The sequence below is a fragment of the Triplophysa dalaica genome, chromosome 1 (assembly GCF_015846415.1).
Source record: "Triplophysa dalaica isolate WHDGS20190420 chromosome 1, ASM1584641v1, whole genome shotgun sequence".
NCBI classification, from domain to species: Eukaryota; Metazoa; Chordata; class Actinopteri; order Cypriniformes; family Nemacheilidae; genus Triplophysa; species Triplophysa dalaica.
In genome coordinates, this window is record NC_079542.1 from 32,160,107 (window position 1) to 32,180,450 (window position 20,344).

A 20,344-nucleotide genomic window follows, 5' to 3' on the forward strand; every position below is an offset into this window, starting at 1 on the left:
ATGGGTATTGTGAAAATTTGCTTTGTTGAAAATGTCTTCATGGTGGACAAAGGCCTCCTGGAGCTCAATTGCGAATACTTCCGTGCTCTTTTCCATTCTGGGATGAAGGAATGCCACCAGGATGAGATTTATCTTCCGGCACTGAGTGCTCGAGGCTTCTTGGTCACCCTCCGGGTGTTAAATGGAGAGAGACCCATTTTTAACGGAGACGAAATTGTTGAAGCTATACAATGTGCTGCTTTCCTTCATGTAGAGGTTCTAACCGAGCATCTCGTGAACATTGTCAATTCAGACAACTGTCTTCTTATGTATCACACAGCTGCTACTTTTGGGCTATTTAGGCTCTTCAACAGTACTGCTTTGTTTATTCGGGACATGTATGAAGACCTCAAAGAAGATGTGAAGTGCCTACCCGAGGATTTGATTGAATATGTCAAGTCCCTTATTCCTAATACATATGTGACTGTAGGCACTCACTCGCCAACTATCAAGCTTCTGCAGGACTTCATGAGAACGGTTTGTTATCTGGATGAAGATGAGAAGGATTGGAAGATTCTCACACATTTACCCATCGATGCTAGTACCACCATGGCAGGTGTCGCAGTCCTTGACAACAAGCTCTACATTGTTGGAGGGGTCTACGACGTTACCAACAGAGTTGTAGACTCGGGGTTCTGCTACGACGTATCTACAGACACTTGGAGCACATTTTCCAGCCCGCAAAAACTTCGTTACAACTGCACCTTGGTTGGCCACGAGGGCAACCTTTACATCATTGGTGGAGAGCACAACAAGACCGTATTGTCCTCTGTGGAGAGGTACAAAGTCTCGACGGACACTTGGAACTTTGCCGCCCATCTGCCGAGACCTACAGCCGCTGTCGCTTGCACCAAAACAATGAGCAGACTGTTCATCTGCCTCTGGAAACCCAAAGACGCTACAGAGATCTACGAGTACATCCGAAAGGAAGATAAGTGGGAGCTAACCACCACACTTGTTAGGCATCAAAGTTATGGCCATTGTATGGTGGCCCACATGGACAACTTGTACGTAATGAGGAATGGACCATCTGATGACTTTTTGAGATGCAGGATGGACTGTTACAATCTCACCACGGGTCAGTGGACGGCCATGCACGGGCAGTACGAAAACAGCAAAGGAGCCTTGTTTACCGCAGTGGTGCGTGGGGACTCTGTTTTCACTCTGAATAGCAGGGCAACGGTGGAATACGCTATTGAGGAGAACAAGTGGAGGACGAAAAAAGAAATGACAGGATTTTCAAGAATTGGCTCCATGTGGACTTTTCTCCTGAGACTGCCAAAGAAAAGCAGCCAGGTTTTAAAAAAGAATCATAACGGACCAGAGATCTACAGCCTCCCTTCAAACTCTGTAAAATGCCCTGAATGAGTGGTGATACATCCTTTTTTAACCTTAGTTGCCTAGAATCTAGAGTCAAATGTTTATTTTTGCAAGTGTTTCAGTTAACAGGCAAAGGGAGGTTGGTGATGTAAGTTACTGCTTTTAGATGGGAAGTCCTGCGTCTGAAGGGGTTAAATAAACACACACCCACCAAACTTTTATTGAAAAATTCATCTTTTGTTCATATCTGTTGCTGTATTTGCTAGACAGTTGCAAGAAAATTAAAAAAAGTATCAAATCAAAATGATAATTTCATAAATCAATAAAAACTAGCATGTTTGCCAGCATTCTTTAGCCATGGTCCTTCTACAGTCTATTGGAGTACCTATGTACAGTAATGGTCAAAAGTGGCATTTTCCTATACAATATTTGCCTTTAATGTCCCCTCAGGATAGATTAAACATTTAGATGTAAGGCGACCTTTGAGAAAATACAACTTGGTTAATGTACACTGAATACAATTTTATCTGTTAATAATATAATAAGTATTTTTAAGTAAGATTTTTTCTAGAGCTGTCAGGAGATTAATCGCATCCAGAATAAAAGTTTGTGTTTACACAATATATGTAATGTACCAAAAAAAATCGGTTTATAAACACATACACATACATGCAGATATTTAAAAACAATTATAAATACAATACTTTATTAAATATTATTATTTTAACAAAATGTAAAAAAAGACAAATACAAGTTTATATATAATTTAAAATATTGGTAAATATTAATAAATACATTAAATATTTTCTAAACATATTTACATGTATCTGTTTATAAACACAAAAATAAAATGCGTAAGAGACAATATATATTTATTAAACATAAACATTCTCCTTACATTTGTTTGTTTTAAATAAAGCAAACAAGGTTAATAATAAATGAATGTTCCATATTAATGTTCACAAATATGTTATACAACATTCATAGTTAATAAATGATACAGTATGTGACTGTGACTACAAAGACCACAAGGACAAACTATAAAGATATTTCCTGTTTTTATATGAAACAAGCCATCTGTGAAACGCTGATCCCCGGAGTACCCATACCAGAAGAGCAGGGGTCGGCGGAGGCCAGAGCCATTCAAATTAAGCAAGAGAACGATGATTATCATAAATTATACTTTATTCATATAAGGCTTTGTGATCTCCTAAATTGGTAAGACTGGATACTGACTGTTTGAAACCTTCAGAAAATGAAACCCTGACATTCCTGAATGCTTTGGTAACGGTTGCAGTAGGTTCACTCATTACAACACTGGGTGCCCGAGAATTCTGAAAACCAAACAGTTTACCAAAAAAAAAAAGTTTGGTAGTCTATCAACAGTATTTTGTCATGTCTGTCTTATTCACTCATGTGATTAGCTTTTTTGTTTGTTGTGTGCAACATTTTCAACATATTTGTCAAAAATGCTATTAATTCTTCATGATAATGTGTTTTTGAGGACATATAGACACACGTATATGCAAACCATTTTAATACATTACATGCTTTACACATTTAACAAATATATGTATGTACATTATATCACATATAGATACAGAGAAGTATAAATAAAAAATGTGCAAACTATTCTAAACCTTTTGAATGCGTTTTCTGTTCATATACACTGTTAAAAACAACTGGTAGAATTTAGTTATTTTTTTGTGTTTGTTTTACTTAAAATATTCTGTCACGTTTTTTCTCACAGTATTTTGTTTAATGTGTAAAAAAAAATATAAAAAAATTGACTCAATCCTACTAATTGCTTTTACCCACAATTTTTTTTTTTACAATTTTCTGGTGTAGCTTTGTGCAAACTTTGCACACAATTTTACTTAAATTTCAATTTACACAAGAAATTAAGCAAAGCCTATAGTTTTTTTTACAGTTTTGAAAACTAAAAACATTTGATGTGTACCAATTGTGCTTCTCATTTTATGTTATAGTAAAGTTGCCTAGATGTGTTTACATAATAAACAATTCTAATGTATGTAAAATAAAAAAGTTTCATGAATTCCAAGAAAGGATTAACATAACACATTCCCATGTTTACATTTCCATAAATACTGTACATTAGCAAATGCAAAGTTTTCCTTCTGTAAGCCAACATCCTTACTTTGCTTCTCTCCAAGATCATGATTCTAACTCGACACAAATCTACATTACACAACAAATATACATACATGTATTTTAGCATCTTATAAACAAGCCACAGCTATGTGAGCGCTATGAATAGCATAAAGAGCATGACAGCAGTTGACTCATGTCAGCATCCATTTGTCAGGCCACGCGGGTCATGAGCTCCTCCAGCGCTCGCTCTCTGTGGTTCTCATGCACCAGCAGAACCTCTTTAATGGCATTCTGCTGGAAGCCCATTTCGTTAAACTGCGTGAGAAGGTGAAGGAACTCCTCGGCCTTAAGAAAGGAGAAGTTGAAGGAAGATTTACATCAGTGGTTCTCAAACTTTTCAGATCAAGTAACACCTTATAAACTAATAAAATTAGTAGCACCTAAGGACATAGAACATCATATGAATAAACACATCAATTAATAGCAGAGCTGGGAAACTTTATCTTTACACCTCGTCCTCCAATTCTAATGTAGCCTATAGAGGGTAGGCATTGACATCACTTTCCCACGTGAACAAAAACAAAGCAAGATGGCTGCATTCAATAGGAGGAACAAAAAAACGTGACTAAAACTTGCTATTATTTGCTGAAACTACAAGCAGCTGGACTCAACGGTGATCCTTACGACTACCTTATGACTTACAAAGGAATCAGGTATTCTCAGACACTCAAATGTTGTGTGGAATTGCATTTCCTGATATTGTAACCATTCATTTTGCCCAGTGTTTTACCACTCAAGCAGGCGGTGCACATGGGAAAGTGAAGACACGTGCATACCCTCTATTAATAATAATTCAAACACTTTTTTTGCTGTTTTTAAAGTAAAGAATATGTGCTTCCGTGTTTTTCAAGTTAGTCAGCTGTAATAGTGGACACAAAACACGTTTCAGTTGTCCACAGTAATACACAGTTGTGCTCAAAAGTTTACACACCCCTTGCAGAATCTGAAAAAAGCTGAAACATTTGGAAAAATAAGAGGATTTTTGAAAATTAAGGTTTATTTTTAATTTAGACCTGCCCTGAGCAAGTTATTTCACTGCAGGAATACATAATAAGCTTAAGTTGCACGCAGCTCATCAGAAGAGAGAGAGTGAGTGAGAGGCTGCATCTGAAATCGCATACTGTGACAGTACGAACTACCTATCGCAAGTCAAAACAGTACGTTCTATATAGTAGAAGTGTCTTATTGTCATGTGACCCATATGCACTTCGACATATGATGTATAAACAACAACCTCCCATTGCACCATGGGATAGAAAAGTGTCCATCCGATCCCGAATCTGTGCGGAAGTAGTCGATTTTGGATGCAGCCAGAGACTCACAAGTGTCTGTATGCTTCTGCTCAGTGTTTGACCTGCCTGTCGCGTGCCTGAGTTATATAAACCAATGATAGATAAACAATAATTCATACATTCATTTGCAAAAAGGCTGATATGTATTCCGTATTTATCGATCATGTATTAAACATTTGACATTGTATTTTAAACACAGAATGTAAAGAGTTTTTAAAGTCCCAGTGAAATAAAAAAAATCATGAAATATTGCAGCGTTTATTGTAAAAAGTTTATCAATGTGGGTCTTTCTCTTTTTGAAATTTCTGTGCCCTTATATTCTTTAGTTAAAATCTGAAAATGGACTTCTATCCTGTAATGACTATACATCTTAAATGGCGTATGTTAGACGGCTTGGGCAGAGCATCTGTTAACTCCTCCCCTTCAACTGTGAGTCTGCTGTTGTTATACATCCAATCAAATCGCAGAGAAAGACGAAAGCCACGCCCACTATTATTCTCATTCAAAAATTTCATTTGACTCAGAAACACGTCTAAATTCGGAAGTAAAAAACGATTGCAACTACCATCAGGGGTCTGTTCAAGTACCACAGTTTGAGGACCACCAATTTAGGTAATAAATGTTAAGTATTCATCTTGCCTGTGCTATCATAATGCTCAGACGTTGAGGTTGACGTTGATTTATAGCTGGCTGAGTGCTATGCTATGTGGTATATATTGTGTTTTTAATGACTTTTACAGTGTTGCTGTTCACTTGTTAAGTCTGTTGTCACATGACAACAAACAATGCTTATATACCCTCGCGTGCTGCAAAACTATCCTTACTATCTACTGTGCAGACGATATAACAGTTTACCAGTTATGGTTCCTAGTCATTACTCAGGTCAAGGTTTTTTCCCAGCGTTAGGTTTGTTTATCGAGCCAAGGTTGACATGCTCTTGTCAAAGAACCTTATTTTCAAAAGGAAATCAAAGGGTTTTATTGGAATGGGACCTACCTTGGTCTCACAGTTCTGAAACATCTCCAGCGCTTCTTCAACTTGAGCTTCATCGTAGCCAAGTTCACAAAGCCTATCACACGCCACCAGATATCTCAAGATCTGCAGGAGAGAAAATAAAAACATCTGTTATATATGAACACATCATACACAACAGAGAATAGATATCAAAGCTGCAATTGTCATTTTCACTTTTGGTTTAAGAAAATCTTAAATTTATCATTTGAGCTGTCGGGTGTTTCATGGGAAATCTGAGTCAGATGTAAATTGAATTAAACACACGTAATGATATACTGCAAAAAATTAAAAGTTGGATCAATTGAAAAAAATTACTTCAACTGTTTACACCAAAAAAAGTTCTAACTACGGTAAAGTTAACAGTATTATGTTTTAAACAGAGATGGCGATAGAGAGACAACATATCATTTTCAAGAACAGCAGATTTAGTTTTTACTCTGAGAGCGTGATTGAAGATTAGCCCTCTAAACTATACAAAAACTAAGGCAAAGTCAAGTTCACATGGATTTTTAAGGAAAACTGGTTTAATCCCAATAACTAGGTAATTAGATAAAGTGATCTGGTTATCAGAAACACCACAGACACAGCAGTGGGGCGAAACATCTACCACCAGTAGTGACAATGTTTATTAGCTATCAGCTTCCATCATGATGTGAAATACAGAACAGATTGAGCGCGGAGCGGTGTGAAACATGAGAGGCATATGGATCTAGAGATGAAGAAACGGCTTGTCTGATAAATCCCAGTAATCAGATAAGCTTTGTTGATTCCAATCTGATCATCCAGCACAGCCAGCTGTCTCGTGTTTTCATTACAACTGATTATTCTTTTTGAATAAAGGATTGCACATGCCTCTAATTTAAGCATTTACTGTTATATTATATAGACACCTTTCTAATGCTAGCTAGCACGTGACTAGAATGACTAGAAAAAATCTGATTCAATTTTAACATGTAAGGTCACTCACATGTAGCGAGATTGCTTTTGAAAAGTTATCTTAAACGCAAGGAATTTGGCCGACCTGTACAAGTAGTCCCGGCTGCAGACTGTAGCGCTGTGACGTCATGCATTTCGACGTCATAAATTTATAAGTGCGCATGCGCAACTTCACATACTGCATGCCTTTAAACGGGATACTTCTGTATACGCTAACGTGTTCAAACAACACGGGGATGGATTCGATTTCAATGTCACTAAGTGATTGAGCATATTTATGGTGTCTTTACAAATGTGTCTTTTCATTTACGGATTTTTATAACAGTGCTGTCTTTTTCATAGTCACAGATGATGTCATTACAAAACGTTATAACATTTAGTGATACGTGTTAACATTTGAAATGTCATGGTTTCTTTCAATAAGTTTAAAAAGATCTCTTAAACAAATTAAGGCTTGAAATTATCTATTATTCTATAATTAGTATTGTTGAGCTGTGCATTTACAACCTGAGTACTGCTGGTTCAAATCAACTGCACTTCTATTTCTCATTTTTTTTCCATTGTTCTTCTCTTTTTCTCACATTTTTAATCAATTTTATTGCGGTTTTATTCTTTCTTTAAATCTAATTTGTGATCTTAAATAATTTGCATTTTAAAGATACGTCTTATTTCTTTTTGTCAATCATTTTATGCAAAGCACTTTGAATTGCCCTTGTGTATGAAATGTGCTACATAAATGAACTTGCCTTGTCTAAAACGCACTTACTCTATTAACGAATTGTTTAAGACAACTCGGATTTCGGGAATTCTCGACCTCAAATCCAGAAGTAAACATTTTACAAACCGTTTTTTGTAAACTTTTTTAACAGATAAAAATCAAATCGTTTTGGCTATCTTTAATATGCCCGACGCTGCGTGATTGACAGGAATGCATTGATATTATCGAAAGCCAACAGTATCACAATTCGCGTGCTTTGGATCGCCGTATTAATATTAAACTCGATTTCTTTACGCCGCCAGGCGTTAAATAAGCGCCGTATTATGCTAAATTAACGTCATACGCCGCCACGCGTTTGCCGATCGACATTAAATTAACGTCACACGTCACTCAAAATGCAAACGTATTAGCTAATATACATAGCCCCTCCTCTTCTGGGATTGCGCACTCTATGTAAATGTAATAAAATGTGTAATATGTCAAATTAAGTCAAGTCATGACTTGTAGTTCCCCCCCAAAACGAAATTTCTGTCATCATTTACAAATGGTCCCGATTGACTTCTATTGTTTGAAGAAAAGTCAATGTGGACGAACGGTTTTCTGTTACTAACTTTCTTTCAAATATCTTCTTTTGTGTTTATACGGTTTACACATTATACAGTCATACAGATTGGAAAAGTAAAGAGGGTGATTACAGAATTCTCACTATGCGTATGCGGTATACAACATAAATCATTGTTAGTCTAGAGGTCATCTCGAATGCTGAGTCTTTGACTGGTTCGAGGCCCGCTTGGACCAGTTGAGGATTTTACATTGTTGGTCTTGTTATGTTTATCTGTGTCACAGGGATTTTTTATTTATATTTTAGCATTTATTTTGTGGTTAATATATAAAGAAAGTCAGGAATAAGAGCTCGTTTTCCACAACAAACTTACATGATATTCTAAATTTCTCAATCGCTCCGGACACCGTCCAGACAGCCTCGCCAACACTCTTTCAATAATCAATAAGAGGTCTCAAACTGAGCTAAGATTTGTCAAGACTGCAACAAAAGTTTATTTTATTGAAGATCTCAATTTCAACATTTCTCCAGATCCAGATTGTTTTATACATTCTACATTAATTTTACACTTAGATGTAAAAGTTGATACTTGATTGGAAACACTGAGAACTTCAAAAAATCTCCTGAGCTATGAAAGAGCAACATCTCAGCAAATCATTATTTTATTTAATTAAATCTAAAGGGCAGATTCTTCAAAGCTATCAATCTGACTTAATGTAGGCCCGATGTCATTGTTCAGCCCTCTTCCTGTGATGTCAGAATTTTTTAGTGTCCCTTTAAAATACAACATAACATAAACTTTGCTAATTCATGAAGAACATAAGTTTCCCACGGTGCTTGGCAACATTACTGATGTATTTGTTCATTACCATGGCTTCATCTGCTCTCCTGAGAGGTTTTGAAAACCAGATACTAGGTTGTGGAAACTTTGGGCGATAGTGTCTATTTTTATGATTTTTTTTCATCACAACCAGAATCAGATTAAAGAGTCTGGAAGCAGATGTTTTCCTCTTACTGAAAGAAATGAAAATAAAGCTTTGGTAGCCTTGCTGGTATATGAAATCTCTGGCAAATCTGACATTACATAAATTTCTCCAGATCACTACAAAGTGTCTGACAGAAAGTTATTCTTTATAAATGAAAAGCAAAGTACAGATGTTTTTAAATTCGACCAGACCTTAAATAACCAGGATGTACCAATGTCATTATGTAAATAAAGAGTTTGGTTACAAAATGGGATAAATCCCTTAAGTATCTTTTCTAAGATCATGTTTTTTTATTGTGCATTCCAATTGATATCAATCAAACTGCAGTTGGTTTGTTTTGATTTAGGACATAATAACTAAAAATACAGCTAACTAACACAATAAAAACATGTTTTAAAATTTGTATCTCATTTTGGAACCAAACTCTTCAAATATTATGACTATTGATTAGACTTTGGTTAGTATTTAAATATTAACATTTTATTTTTTATTTAATATTCATAGATAAGAGGAGCTTATGTGTGGGCACATCAATGGTAGAATACAAACGCAGGTCTAAAAGCAAAGATCACTGGAGTAGGGTTAAGTTTAATGCATGACGCAGGGTAACCGAGTCAGTGGCGAGAATCCCAGTATTAGGTTTTGATCCGTTTGAAGGCCAGCTCCGGTGTCACAATCCCTCTCCTCACTGACCTGCTCAGGGCTCTGCTGGCCCGTCTTCTGCAGGGCGATGATAGCTGTACGGAGAGGGTAACCCCGCTCGGTCACGGCCGCCAGCAGTTCCCTCTCTTCTGGGCTGAGAGCGGAGAGCAGCTCGACTGAAGAGTCCAGGGACGTGGTGTGGGAATGGAGTGGCCGTGATGGGGCCACCGCAGGGGGACGAGACGAACCCCAGGCCTGGAAATAATAACAACAGCGGCTCACGGTCACAAGCTACCCTTGAGAGATGATGGCAGGAAACTCAATACTGGGAAATTCAGAATGCAATACACACTGATGCTGGCAAATGATTTTGAGGACGTTTAAAAATGCTTAGCAAGTGTCATTTGCCTCTCTATCGCCATCTCTGTTTGAAACGAGTAAATGACACGAGTAAAAAACACATTTCCATGCATGATTTAGCATTTGTGTTTACAAAAATATACTACAAGTGCCTGCATGTTTAGTGAATCCCTGGACGTGTGGCCTGACAGGAAATTATGTCATGGGCCTTAATAACATGCTGTCATCACAAGCGTAACCTTGAATCGTAACTTTGCTGAGAAAGACATTTACCGGGCACTTCCACTTGCTAATCCGGACAAATTTGTTGCAGCTTGGGAAGATTCCCGGAAAAGACTTAACACTGGCTATTATTAGCCAGCACAGCTACGGAGACATGACAGAAATCTGAGAAAGTCTTCTTCGGAGAAGTCATGCGTGTTAAATATCAGAATGAATTAAACCGTCCAGACGGTCGGATCACAAGAATCAACAAAATTCCTTTCAGCCATGGTCTTTTCAATGAATCTGGATGGGAAAAGGTGACAACTGGCCTCTTGCCTCTTTGAAGTGATTAAAATACCTTTCTGGTTTTATCAAAGGAATGACAGTTAGATCCATAGTTGAGACAACCGTTGTCTTCTAAGGGAAACACAAACTTTAGTGAATGGACAACTATGAACAGCTTTTATTTTAACAACTTGCTAAATATTTCATGATCAGATAAAATAACAGTACAGAATAGATTGTTTAGATTTGTGATCCCCAAAGACCACAGATGGCAACTTTGGATCAGTCAAAACTGCTTCCAGACATTTGGGTTTTTTATTTCACAGTGGAGTACAGTGACCTATTGGTCAGATATGGTGACCCATACCCGAAATGTGACCTCTGCATTTAACCCATCCAGAGAGTAGTGAACACACGTACACCCGGAGCAGTGGGCAGCTATCATTGCAGCACTCGGGGAGCAAGTAATTGTAAGATGCCTTGCTCAAGGGCACCTCAGTCGTTACCCGCCGGCCCTGAGAATCGAACTGGCGACCTTCTAGTCACGAGTCCGACTCTCTAATCATTAGGCCACGACTGCCAACCCCTGTCAAGCGAGGTGTGCTATCATTGGCCAGTTAACCAGTGCGTAGTGATTGGTAGAATACTGCAAGCGTGTGGCAGAAATGTGACGCCTCTTACCATATTTGGAACATCAGGTTCCAAGCAATTTTACTTAAAACATGAAGTTATTTCACCAACTGCACAGCAGATCTGTTTGGGAGACACTGAAATGAATGGGCTTCAATGCGATGTTTGGAACAATCGGACACTCCATGACGCCAGTAACTTCCACATTCCATTCTTACTGTGGAGGTCTATGTGAGTGTCGTAACTTTCAAACACCTCTGACTGTAGGTACTAAGTCTTACCTTTGTGGTTTGTTTATTGTGCCTGAGTGGAGAAATGCATTCAGACTGCGCGTGGTCATTTGAAGACGCGAATGACACTCTCGGATGCCCAGCGGTTCTTTGGCTCCTCTGGAGGGTTCTTCTGGTGTTGCTTAGAGAAGACTGTCGGATGGTTCCCCTGCTCTGTGTGTAGAGACCGAAAGGTGGAGGCAGGTTCAAGAAATCCGATGATCCACAAGTGTTCAAGTCTTTCAACTCCAAAGCTTCTCTTCGCGAGCACGAACCATCCTGTCTAGGCTTGCTTTTGGCCATCCCATCTTCTTCATTGAATTCCTCATCTTCTGAGTCTGAAATGGTGAATTTGACTCTGTCCTTCATGGCACGGTAGTGGGCCGCGTTTAAACTGCGGCTGCGGGGACGAGGGTCGGGCTCCCAGAAGTCGCTGCTCCAGCGGCTGGCCAATCTGCTCTCCTGAGGACTGCTGAACATCATCCAGTATGGAGGACAGGTCGCCATCTTCTCGCAGCGCAGGCCGAGGGTTTGATAGCCGCTCTGGAGACCCGTCAGAACCCGGTTCTCCAGACTGAACACATACTGGAACAACAAAACACAGACACTCAAGTTTTTTATGTTTACATGAAACATTTCCAAATGATGTTTCTCATAACTTCACGACATACATTTAACATGAACATCAAATAAAAGGTTCTCTAGATTAGCCGTACAGTATATGAATGCATATTATGATCTAATGCAAGTTACATTCGTCTTATCTGCTGGTATCAGCATTGCGAATCAGACGACCGCAAACCAGATGTGAAAATGACAAGTACAAACAGTACACCGGCCAAATGTTACGCAACAATTTTATCCCATTCAAGTCAAATGATACATGCAGCGCTCCAAGGCAGGTACTCAATGTTGTTTTTGGACACGTGTGGGCCGAATGAGTAAGACTTTACTGAAGTTCTCCATAAAAGGATCGCATGAGCTCATTTCTGATTAGATTATAACAACCTCCAACAACAACGTGTTTGCTTTGCGAAAAGCACACAAACCTGTTGGAATTTTATCTAAAAGGATCGACGGTATCAATTGTATCAACAATATTCCACAGATTACTGACGGCCAAGAAGCTTTTCCATTCTCAACATTGAAACATAAACTAGACTCGACCGCACACCTCAAGGATTAAATAAACACCATTCTGTAGGTTATGAGTCAGTGCAATTATTTGACGCTGACAGAGTGATGGCACATGGGAATAGGTTAGAGGTGGAGGAGATACGCTTACATCTAGATGCACGCTACAACGGTTCCTCATGACCTTCACTCAGTAAAATTGGCTTAAGGTTGATGGCAGCGAATGCTTTTGGAAAATTACATTGAGCCCAAGATGTCATAGATCTTCTTTAAGATCTTGGGAGCAGCTTAAAGGGACAGTATTCCCAAAAATGAAATCTTTGTCATCATTTACTCAGCCTCAAGTTATTTTGAACCAGTATGGATTCCATTGTTCTGCTGAACAAAAAGAAAGATATTTGGAAGAATGCTTGTAACCAACAGTTTTGGGGCATCATTGACTTCCATAGTAAGAAAAGAAAACTTCTATGATTATCAATGGTGCCCCAGAACTGTCTTCTTTTATACATTCTTATAAATATCATGTTTTGTGTTCAACAGAACAAAAATAAACAGGTTTGGTACAAATTGAGGTCGAGTAAATTATGATATTTTAATTTTCTGAGTGAACTGTCCCTGTAAATCCATAATTTACTATTTCGCATACATAGTAGTGGCCATTTTTGGTTTTAATCTAATTTAATAATCTATCTGCTTTCACAACAATTAGCCACGCCCACATCGATAATTCTGTATCCATTCTCAAATATTACAGACATGAATTACCTTGGCATTTATCAAAATTTTTGTAAATAAATCATATCATGGTCATTGTTAGGCCATGTGTCCACTAAAGTGTTTTTTTTACTCAGGCAAGCATATTTTTTATATTTTATTTAATAACACATTATTTTAGGGTTATTCAGGAGTGCCGGACCTCAGTATCTTGTAGTATCTTCAGGTAGTCTGGTACAGTGAGTTCTGGAGCTGTGATGACCTTAACCTCCTCAAGGAAGCCAAGAGGGATCTTTAAGGGCACCTCATCCAGACAGGACATTGTGACCCCACCTAAAACAGCAAAAAAAAAAAAATTGACAAAAAAGTCCATCTCACTTAACCTTGTTGCAAACTTGTGTGACTTGCTGTCATTTACAGAACACGAAGAAGATATTTTGAAGAATGCTCGTAACCAAACGACATTGACTTCCATTGCACTGACAAAACCACTGAGAATTTTTTGTTATTGTCGACAGTGTGCCGACGGTGGTCCGACTGTGTCAAGCCGCCGAATCTGTGACACCCAAAAACCGCTGGTGGACCGCCAGGTCATTGTTTGCTGCGGTGCTTTCTTCAGTTGACTAAAGAAATCACGTACATGTCCTCAGATCAAAACTTCCTTTTTTTATTTGTTTACTTGTTATGCATTAGTAAGGAGACTATAGAGGATTAGAGATTAAGATTACAGCGAGCGTGTGACCGTCTCACCACCTGATGTGTTGTGACACGTGCTCTCATATGTAAACATCCATCAACACCTTTTTATTACTAAGCTACTTTATTACAACTTTAATACAAAGTTCCATGATGGGTCACGTTAATATGGATTGTGTACAACATTAGGATTATAACCTAAAGATCTTGATTTAGTGCACCAGACGGCCTGCTGACGTTGTCTGTTGTCAACAGCTACTCGGATCTGATTTTAACATTCTGCTCTTCATCTTATTCAACAGATGGTTTGACATCTACAGCCATACCCTTGATAAGCTCTTAAGTTGTTTTTGTGAAGCACACAACAATGGAAAGTACAAGACGCTACAGTATTATGTCTTAACACAAAGCAGAACATCTCAAGAGGTATCTTGAATGATCCAACAGATTTGCTTCTCGAACATTATAGGATAGACGTTCCAACTACAAGATACCAACCAGAAAGTTATTGATTTCTTTCAACTTTAATTTTAACGTAATATTTTCAAATGAGATGCCGGAGTGCATGTTTCAGACAGCAATAGAAGGTAGTCATGTTTTTTTCATAAAATGCAGGTAATATATTAATATATTAACAGCTAGCAAACAAAGCTAAATGCTTAAAGTAATATACATATTTACATTACACCTTAAGATTATTTTCGTTATCCTTTAAACAAACATGAAGGTGACTCAGAAATGGAATACTGTTCCTTTATCGCAACAGAGCGTTGCATAAAAAGTTTAAGGTTCATTTCCAGTAAACATATGCACAGATAAAAAAACAATGAGCAAGTTTTAAATGAACACCAACCCCTGCTTATAAATACAAAGAAAACACATTTGTATTGTGTACTCACCTGTGTCCTGTTAGTTTTAGTGATGATATGTGTAGTGTTATTGTGATTCTGTAACTATAGTCTTCACAAAGATTAGGGAAGACTTTGCTTCACTGATCCGCCCATATAACGCATTATCATTGGCTGTTTACCTGAACACGACCCACCCACAGGAAGTAATCCTGATACATTTTCAAACTGCCAATGGCAACACCTTAATTTTTTCTGTCAAGAAAAGATAACATTGATCTGAAATACTATAAACAAACGATATGCATCTTTTATTTGGAAGCAACACATCCTGCTTAGGTGTCCTAAGCAGATCACAAGACGGCGATGTGATGTAATCATTCTCAAGATGTGACTTGATTCAGAGCCTAATTATAGACTTAACATTGTTAAATACATTCAAACTGATGAAATCCTGAGGCTGGTGAGGACATTTTCCCAGTTGAGTCAGTCGTCTGGTTATTTTTTTAGAAATAGTCATTGGTTAAAAAAAGAATGTGTCATTTCTCCAGCGCCGTGGCCCAGATGTCATCAGATGGCTGGTCGGGGAGAACCCAGCCCTGAGGAACCGGGGTGCCATCGGGATGTTCAACCGGAACCAGAAACTGATCCCATTCTCTCCTGTCAAAAGCCATCAGAAAAAATCCTACAATTACTCCACAAGTTATTTCTTATTGTGTGCGAAGTTAATATTGGTAGGAAAACAGACCTTATTTGTATCAGGGAAGGAAGGGAGCACTCGGCCTGCGTGTAGTAATCTTGGAAAGGCTGAAGAGGGTGATGGGGTGGAAATTCAGCTGTGAAAACACACAGTTTAGAAAAATGTAACGGAGACACTTTTTTGGGTATCAGAACTTGTTTTCTGTTTGTTCTGTAGTACTTCTTTATTTCAGTGTTTGTGTACAGTTAAGCATCTATTAAATGCTGCCATCTACTGGTGCCTTCAGGAAAACATTTCCGATGAATTTCCAAAAGAAACTTGATTTGGAACTGGAATGACATTCATGTTCCCTACCAGAAATGATATTCTATAACCATCATAAACCCTTGTGTTAGGTTTACAAAAGTTTCACAGTTTACTTGTTTGGACTGTCAGAACTCTAATAGGTTTTATTCAAACCAGGTAAACATATCTCATCCCTCCTTTCTGACAGCCATATTTAAAAATAAAAAAAATATAATGAAAAACATCTAAACATCTATTTTAGGATTTAAAAGATAAACAGAACATGAGAGCTTAGTCTGCCTAAGGGGCCATAAAGACAGAAATCGTTTTTCCATTCCAATACACTACTTTCCCATAGTTTTACTATGTAAACATGCTTTTGACAGATGTGCTTGACCGTCTCTGCAAGCTTCGGTTTACAGTAGCAGGTCAGCATGACAACTGTTTTATTTGACAGCAACATGCCAGAGGAGGCGCTCAAAGTGGCTCTGTCCGGAAACCCACGTCTCGAGACACTCGCTTTCTAGGCTGCGCTCTAAAAAAAACATGTCTGAGCACTGCGTCTCGTGTTTTTAGATGGAGAGAGGCGTCCACAGACCGTTGGCCAAACGTCTGATGCATAGGCATCACTTTTCTGGAAACACTTCAGCATGTTTGAAGTCGTCATCTGATTGAATATAACAGGATTTCTGGGAGAAGTGCGTGTTGTGTTCTTTAACGGTCCGCCTGGAAACAACACAAAGGCGTCTGATCTAAGTAAGCTGTCGTGTTTACCACGGTTGCCATAAGAATTCATCTCGATCGCCTATTGGCTAAAGTCTTAAAAGTATGCAACATTCACAGCATAAACTTATAACCGTTGTGACACAATCGTGAATTAACACCGGTCTGCTTCTGCGGGGACATTTCCACGCCTCTAGACATGACAAGCCACAAAACGAAATGTGATTGTTGGCTTTACCTGTCAGTAATATGGCCTCTTGGGTGGACCTTGGCCAAAGAAAGCAGTGATAAGCACGAGACTAAAGCCGCCGGTATACTTCTTGCGTCCGTGTCCGTCTTTTGCACAAACGCGTCCACACAGCTTCCTGAGCATACTCATCACGGATTAAGCGTGGGCGTCCAAGTTCAATAAATGCTCAATACAAATGAGTATGTGTGCTCTACCAGACCTTCAGAGGGCAGCGCTGAATCATATCATTCATAAATGATTGAGGACGTCGTTCGCCATTGCATCAATCCGAGTATACAGCAAGACAACAAGAACAACAACCAAAACGTATGGAGAAGAATAAGCTTACTGTTCTTGGTTTCAGCGTGTTGGTTTTATATAATTCTTCTTCGACAACGGCACACTTTCTGTGTGTGTATTGACGGCTAGTGGACTAGTGCACTTTTTCGCTGTGTACTTTAATGCGCTGTTGTACGTGTCACGTCCCGCTTTCTCAAAAAATGGGCTGCACGCAGATGGCTGTGTGGACGACCACGGACCATTCTGATGACGAAAATTACATCATACAGACGCCGCGTGAACGTGGACGGACGGACCATACTTCGGCCTTAATGCTGCCTTCACCCTCTCTCGGACATTTGATAATTTCCCTATTAACCGGGAAGCAACGTCTGGGTTTAGTTACATTAAAAGTATTTAGTAAAACAATTAATTAAAACATTAATGTTACTAATGATTTAGTTGCATTAAAACATTAAAAGTATCTGCTAACATTCAAAGAGCACCCTTCCATAAATTATTTCTATGTTTAAGTGGGAATTATCATACATTCGAGAGCACCTGCAGGCAGCATAACTTCTCCGGAACACTCAATTCAGTTGCACCATCTAGTGGTCTGACATTAATAACCACTTTGCATCTTTTCTTACAGGAGATAAATGCTCTGTGTATTAAATTAATATATAATCAATATTTTGCATCTCTGGCCTATCTTGTCTGTTCAATAACTCCATAAACCCGGAATTACCTCCAAACAGCATGAAATCAACTTCTCGCTTCTTCTGCAACAGCTTCTCCTTTTCTTTTTTCTGACGTATCTCCCGATCTCGCTTCCGTTCCTCCTCCTGCTCCCCCTCCAGCATGACCCTCAGAGCTTTCTCCTCCGCAGCATAGATGGCCGTGCGTTTACTTATCAGACACCTCAGACGTTCCAAGTGACCCTCGAAGGTCTCGTCACTCTGCGTTTCTGGAAACATGCCTGTGCAAAAATGAAAACGATCACTCAAACAATGCGACAAATTAAATATGAAACTATATAGTAAGGTTAGTAAGGCTGCCAAGATGCTTTTTTTATTGCTTCACCTCTTCTGGCGGCAGCCTCTTTCCGAAGTTTTCTCAGTTTTTCCAGTGACTTCAGTATGTCCTGGATTCTCTTGGTATCGGCTTGTTTCTTTCTGACCTCAGAAAGCACAGCATCTGCAGCCAACTTCAACTCTTTCTCCTGAACAGCAGACAAACATTGTGATGATGTTTCATCAGATACAGTATACATAAACTAAACTGTAACCACTACAGAAAACAAACATTGTTCTCACCCTGTTCTTCTCCTCCACTTCTTGAATGCGTTTCATCTGCCACTTATCCACCTCCGCCTCTCGCTGGGCTCTTCTGACCTCTTGTTCCTGCATCTCCTCCCTCTCCTCAATCTTTCTCCTCCGCCCCCTTGCTCTTTTCTTCTTTATCAGCATCAGTTTCCTCTGGATGCTGCTGAGACCGTCAGGGTCCTTCAGAGAGGTCAGTCTCTCCCGTACGATGTTCTTTAACTCGGCAGCTTTTGAGAGCGTCTCAGTCCAAACACTTTCATTTTCCAAGTTATCTTCTAACATCTGACGCACTTTATTTAACTCCGCCACTATCTGAAGAGTCCCATAGAGCTTCTGTCTGAACTCCGCAATCGAAGGTTTGGACTTTGGAGGCTCTGGTGGTTGATCTTCGGTTGATATTTGAAGCAGGAAACCCTGAACCCACTGCTCATCTTTCGATCTCTGCAGCGATTCTTCATCAGATGCTGTGGTTGAGGTGCTTCTGGTTTGATCCTGGTTGCTTTGGTAGTCATCCGGCCAGGGTCTGTCAGTAAAGGGGTAGTTCTGTCTGTTGGTGCTGTCTTGTCTGAAGTTGGACTGATATGGTGCTTGTGCAGAATGTACATTTTGAGGCGGATTTGGTGGGAAGTGTCCTCCGAAATGGGGGTCTGATGGGTTCCACTCGTTGTGAGTCCAGGTTGGAGGAGGTATGTCATTGTACTGGGGTGTTTCGAAGGTTCCTGGCGGTGGTCTGCTGGGGTCGAAGGGTAGGTAAGGTCCCCCGGGTGGAAAAGGGGGCCATTGGTGCGGGTACATGTTCCATGTGTGCGCCGGACCGGGTGGTGGAGGTATCGGTGGTGCTCCTGTGTAAACTCCGCTGTCTGAACCCGCAGGGTCCTTGAAGGGAGGCGGTGGAAAGCTTTTAGAAATGTACTGGTGCGAATTATCCATCATCTCATGCTGAAATCTGCCGCTGTTGCTCTTTCACAGCTCCTCCTGAATCCGGAAGAAGACGCGATAGAAGGATTTCCGGCGCGGCTTCAAAATAAAAGCACCAAAAACGTAAAAGTCTTCGAACAGTTGTGTCCTGTATCCTGTATTTCTTTAACTCCCTAATTTTTATAAGAAATTTGAGAATCTGTTGCACATATATTTTCGTACAGCTTCTTTGCAGCAATGCAATGGAAATACATTTGAAAAAACAACGTAAAAACGATTTCCATATCATGTATAAATGTAAACAAATTAAAACTTAAAATACAATAAATCATGCGAAGAAGTCATGAATGACTTTATAACCTACATTTTACTGTATGGTTCATAAAGGGTGAATATTTACAAATAAGATATTATTCACAAAGTTCTGGTTTATATATTTTTATGCTTTCTATTTTTATCACTTTATTTTTCATAAATATCGACAACTGTAGTAACTTCCTTTTCATTCTTTATGCATTTATCGTTGTGTTTGCATTATAAAATGTAAACTCTTATTTTAAAGGGATTGTTCACCTAAGAATCGAAAAGTCTATCATCATTCACTCACCCTCACGTTTTATTAAACCTGTATTTTGTAATTACTTTGTTCTGCTGAACACAAATGAAGATATTTGGAAGAATGTTTTGGGATAATCCTTGACTACCATAGTAGAAAACAATTAAAATGGTATACAAAGGTGCCCCAGAACTGTTTGCTTTCCTTAATTATCTCATTTTCTGTTTAACAAAAGAAAATATAAATATTTATATTTTTATATATATATACACAATACTTATTCTACTATGGTAATGAATGATGTCTCAGTACTAAGACTTGCTAACATTCTGCCAAAAATCTTTCTTTGTGTTTAACAGAACAAGGAAATGTATACAGGTTTGGAACAACATAAGGGTAAATGATGACAAACTTTTCATGTTTGTGTGGACTGTCCCTTTAAGATAATGTAATCTAATCTTGTTTATCTATCCACTGTCTAGTTGAGGATCAAAATAACACAATCTTC

The 20,344-nt window shown here is 38.8% G+C and overlaps 3 protein-coding genes across 4 annotated transcripts; 1 reads left to right on the forward strand and 2 right to left on the reverse strand.

Annotated features, from left to right (window-relative positions):
• Positions 1-1,407, forward strand: kbtbd13a (kelch repeat and BTB domain containing 13a). Its single transcript, XM_056743227.1, has one exon. The coding sequence runs from the start codon at positions 1-3 to the stop codon at positions 1,405-1,407; it is 1,407 nt and encodes a 468-aa protein (XP_056599205.1).
• Positions 1,408-2,526: 1,119 nt separating this feature from the next.
• ubap1lb (ubiquitin associated protein 1-like b) lies at positions 2,527-14,977 on the reverse strand. 2 transcript variants are annotated; one of them, XM_056757151.1, is made up of 6 exons: positions 14,873-14,977; positions 13,480-13,610; positions 11,442-12,014; positions 9,733-9,936; positions 5,820-5,921; positions 2,527-3,816 (listed from the first exon to the last, which is right to left on the reverse strand). In XM_056757151.1, the coding sequence occupies exons 2-6, from the start codon at positions 13,597-13,599 to the stop codon at positions 3,682-3,684; spliced, it is 1,134 nt and encodes a 377-aa protein (XP_056613129.1). In that variant the 5' UTR covers positions 13,600-13,610; positions 14,873-14,977; the 3' UTR covers positions 2,527-3,681. The 2 variants fall into 2 exon arrangements, with proteins under 2 accessions (XP_056613129.1, XP_056613137.1); XM_056757159.1 differs by lacking the exon at positions 9,733-9,936.
• Positions 14,978-15,106: 129 nt separating this feature from the next.
• pdcd7 (programmed cell death 7) lies at positions 15,107-19,450 on the reverse strand. The gene is made up of 5 exons (XM_056757141.1): positions 18,354-19,450; positions 18,121-18,259; positions 17,786-18,016; positions 15,570-15,657; positions 15,107-15,481 (listed from the first exon to the last, which is right to left on the reverse strand). The coding sequence occupies exons 1-5, from the start codon at positions 19,293-19,295 to the stop codon at positions 15,361-15,363; spliced, it is 1,521 nt and encodes a 506-aa protein (XP_056613119.1). The 5' UTR covers positions 19,296-19,450; the 3' UTR covers positions 15,107-15,360.
• Between the last annotated feature and the right edge of the window lie 894 nt (positions 19,451-20,344).

Coding starts and splice junctions, on each gene's coding strand:
- kbtbd13a (XM_056743227.1), top strand. CDS start 1: ATGGGTATTGTGAAAATTTGCTTTGTTGAAAATGTCTTCATGGTGGAC.
- ubap1lb (XM_056757151.1), bottom strand. CDS start 13,599: ATGTCCTGTCTGGATGAGGTGCCCTTAAAGATCCCTCTTGGCTTCCTT. Junction 12,015..13,479: donor AGATACTACAAGATACTGAG/GTCCGGCACTCC, acceptor TTGTTGTTCCAG/TATGTGTTCAGTCTGGAGAA. Junction 9,937..11,441: donor ACAATAAACAAACCACAAAG/GTAAGACTTAGT, acceptor TATTATTTCCAG/GCCTGGGGTTCGTCTCGTCC.
- pdcd7 (XM_056757141.1), bottom strand. CDS start 19,295: ATGATGGATAATTCGCACCAGTACATTTCTAAAAGCTTTCCACCGCCT. Junction 18,260..18,353: donor AAGTGGAGGAGAAGAACAGG/GTGAGAACAATG, acceptor TCTGCTGTTCAG/GAGAAAGAGTTGAAGTTGGC. Junction 15,658..17,785: donor TGATTTCATGCTGTTTGGAG/GTAATTCCGGGT, acceptor GTGTTTTCACAG/CTGAATTTCCACCCCATCAC.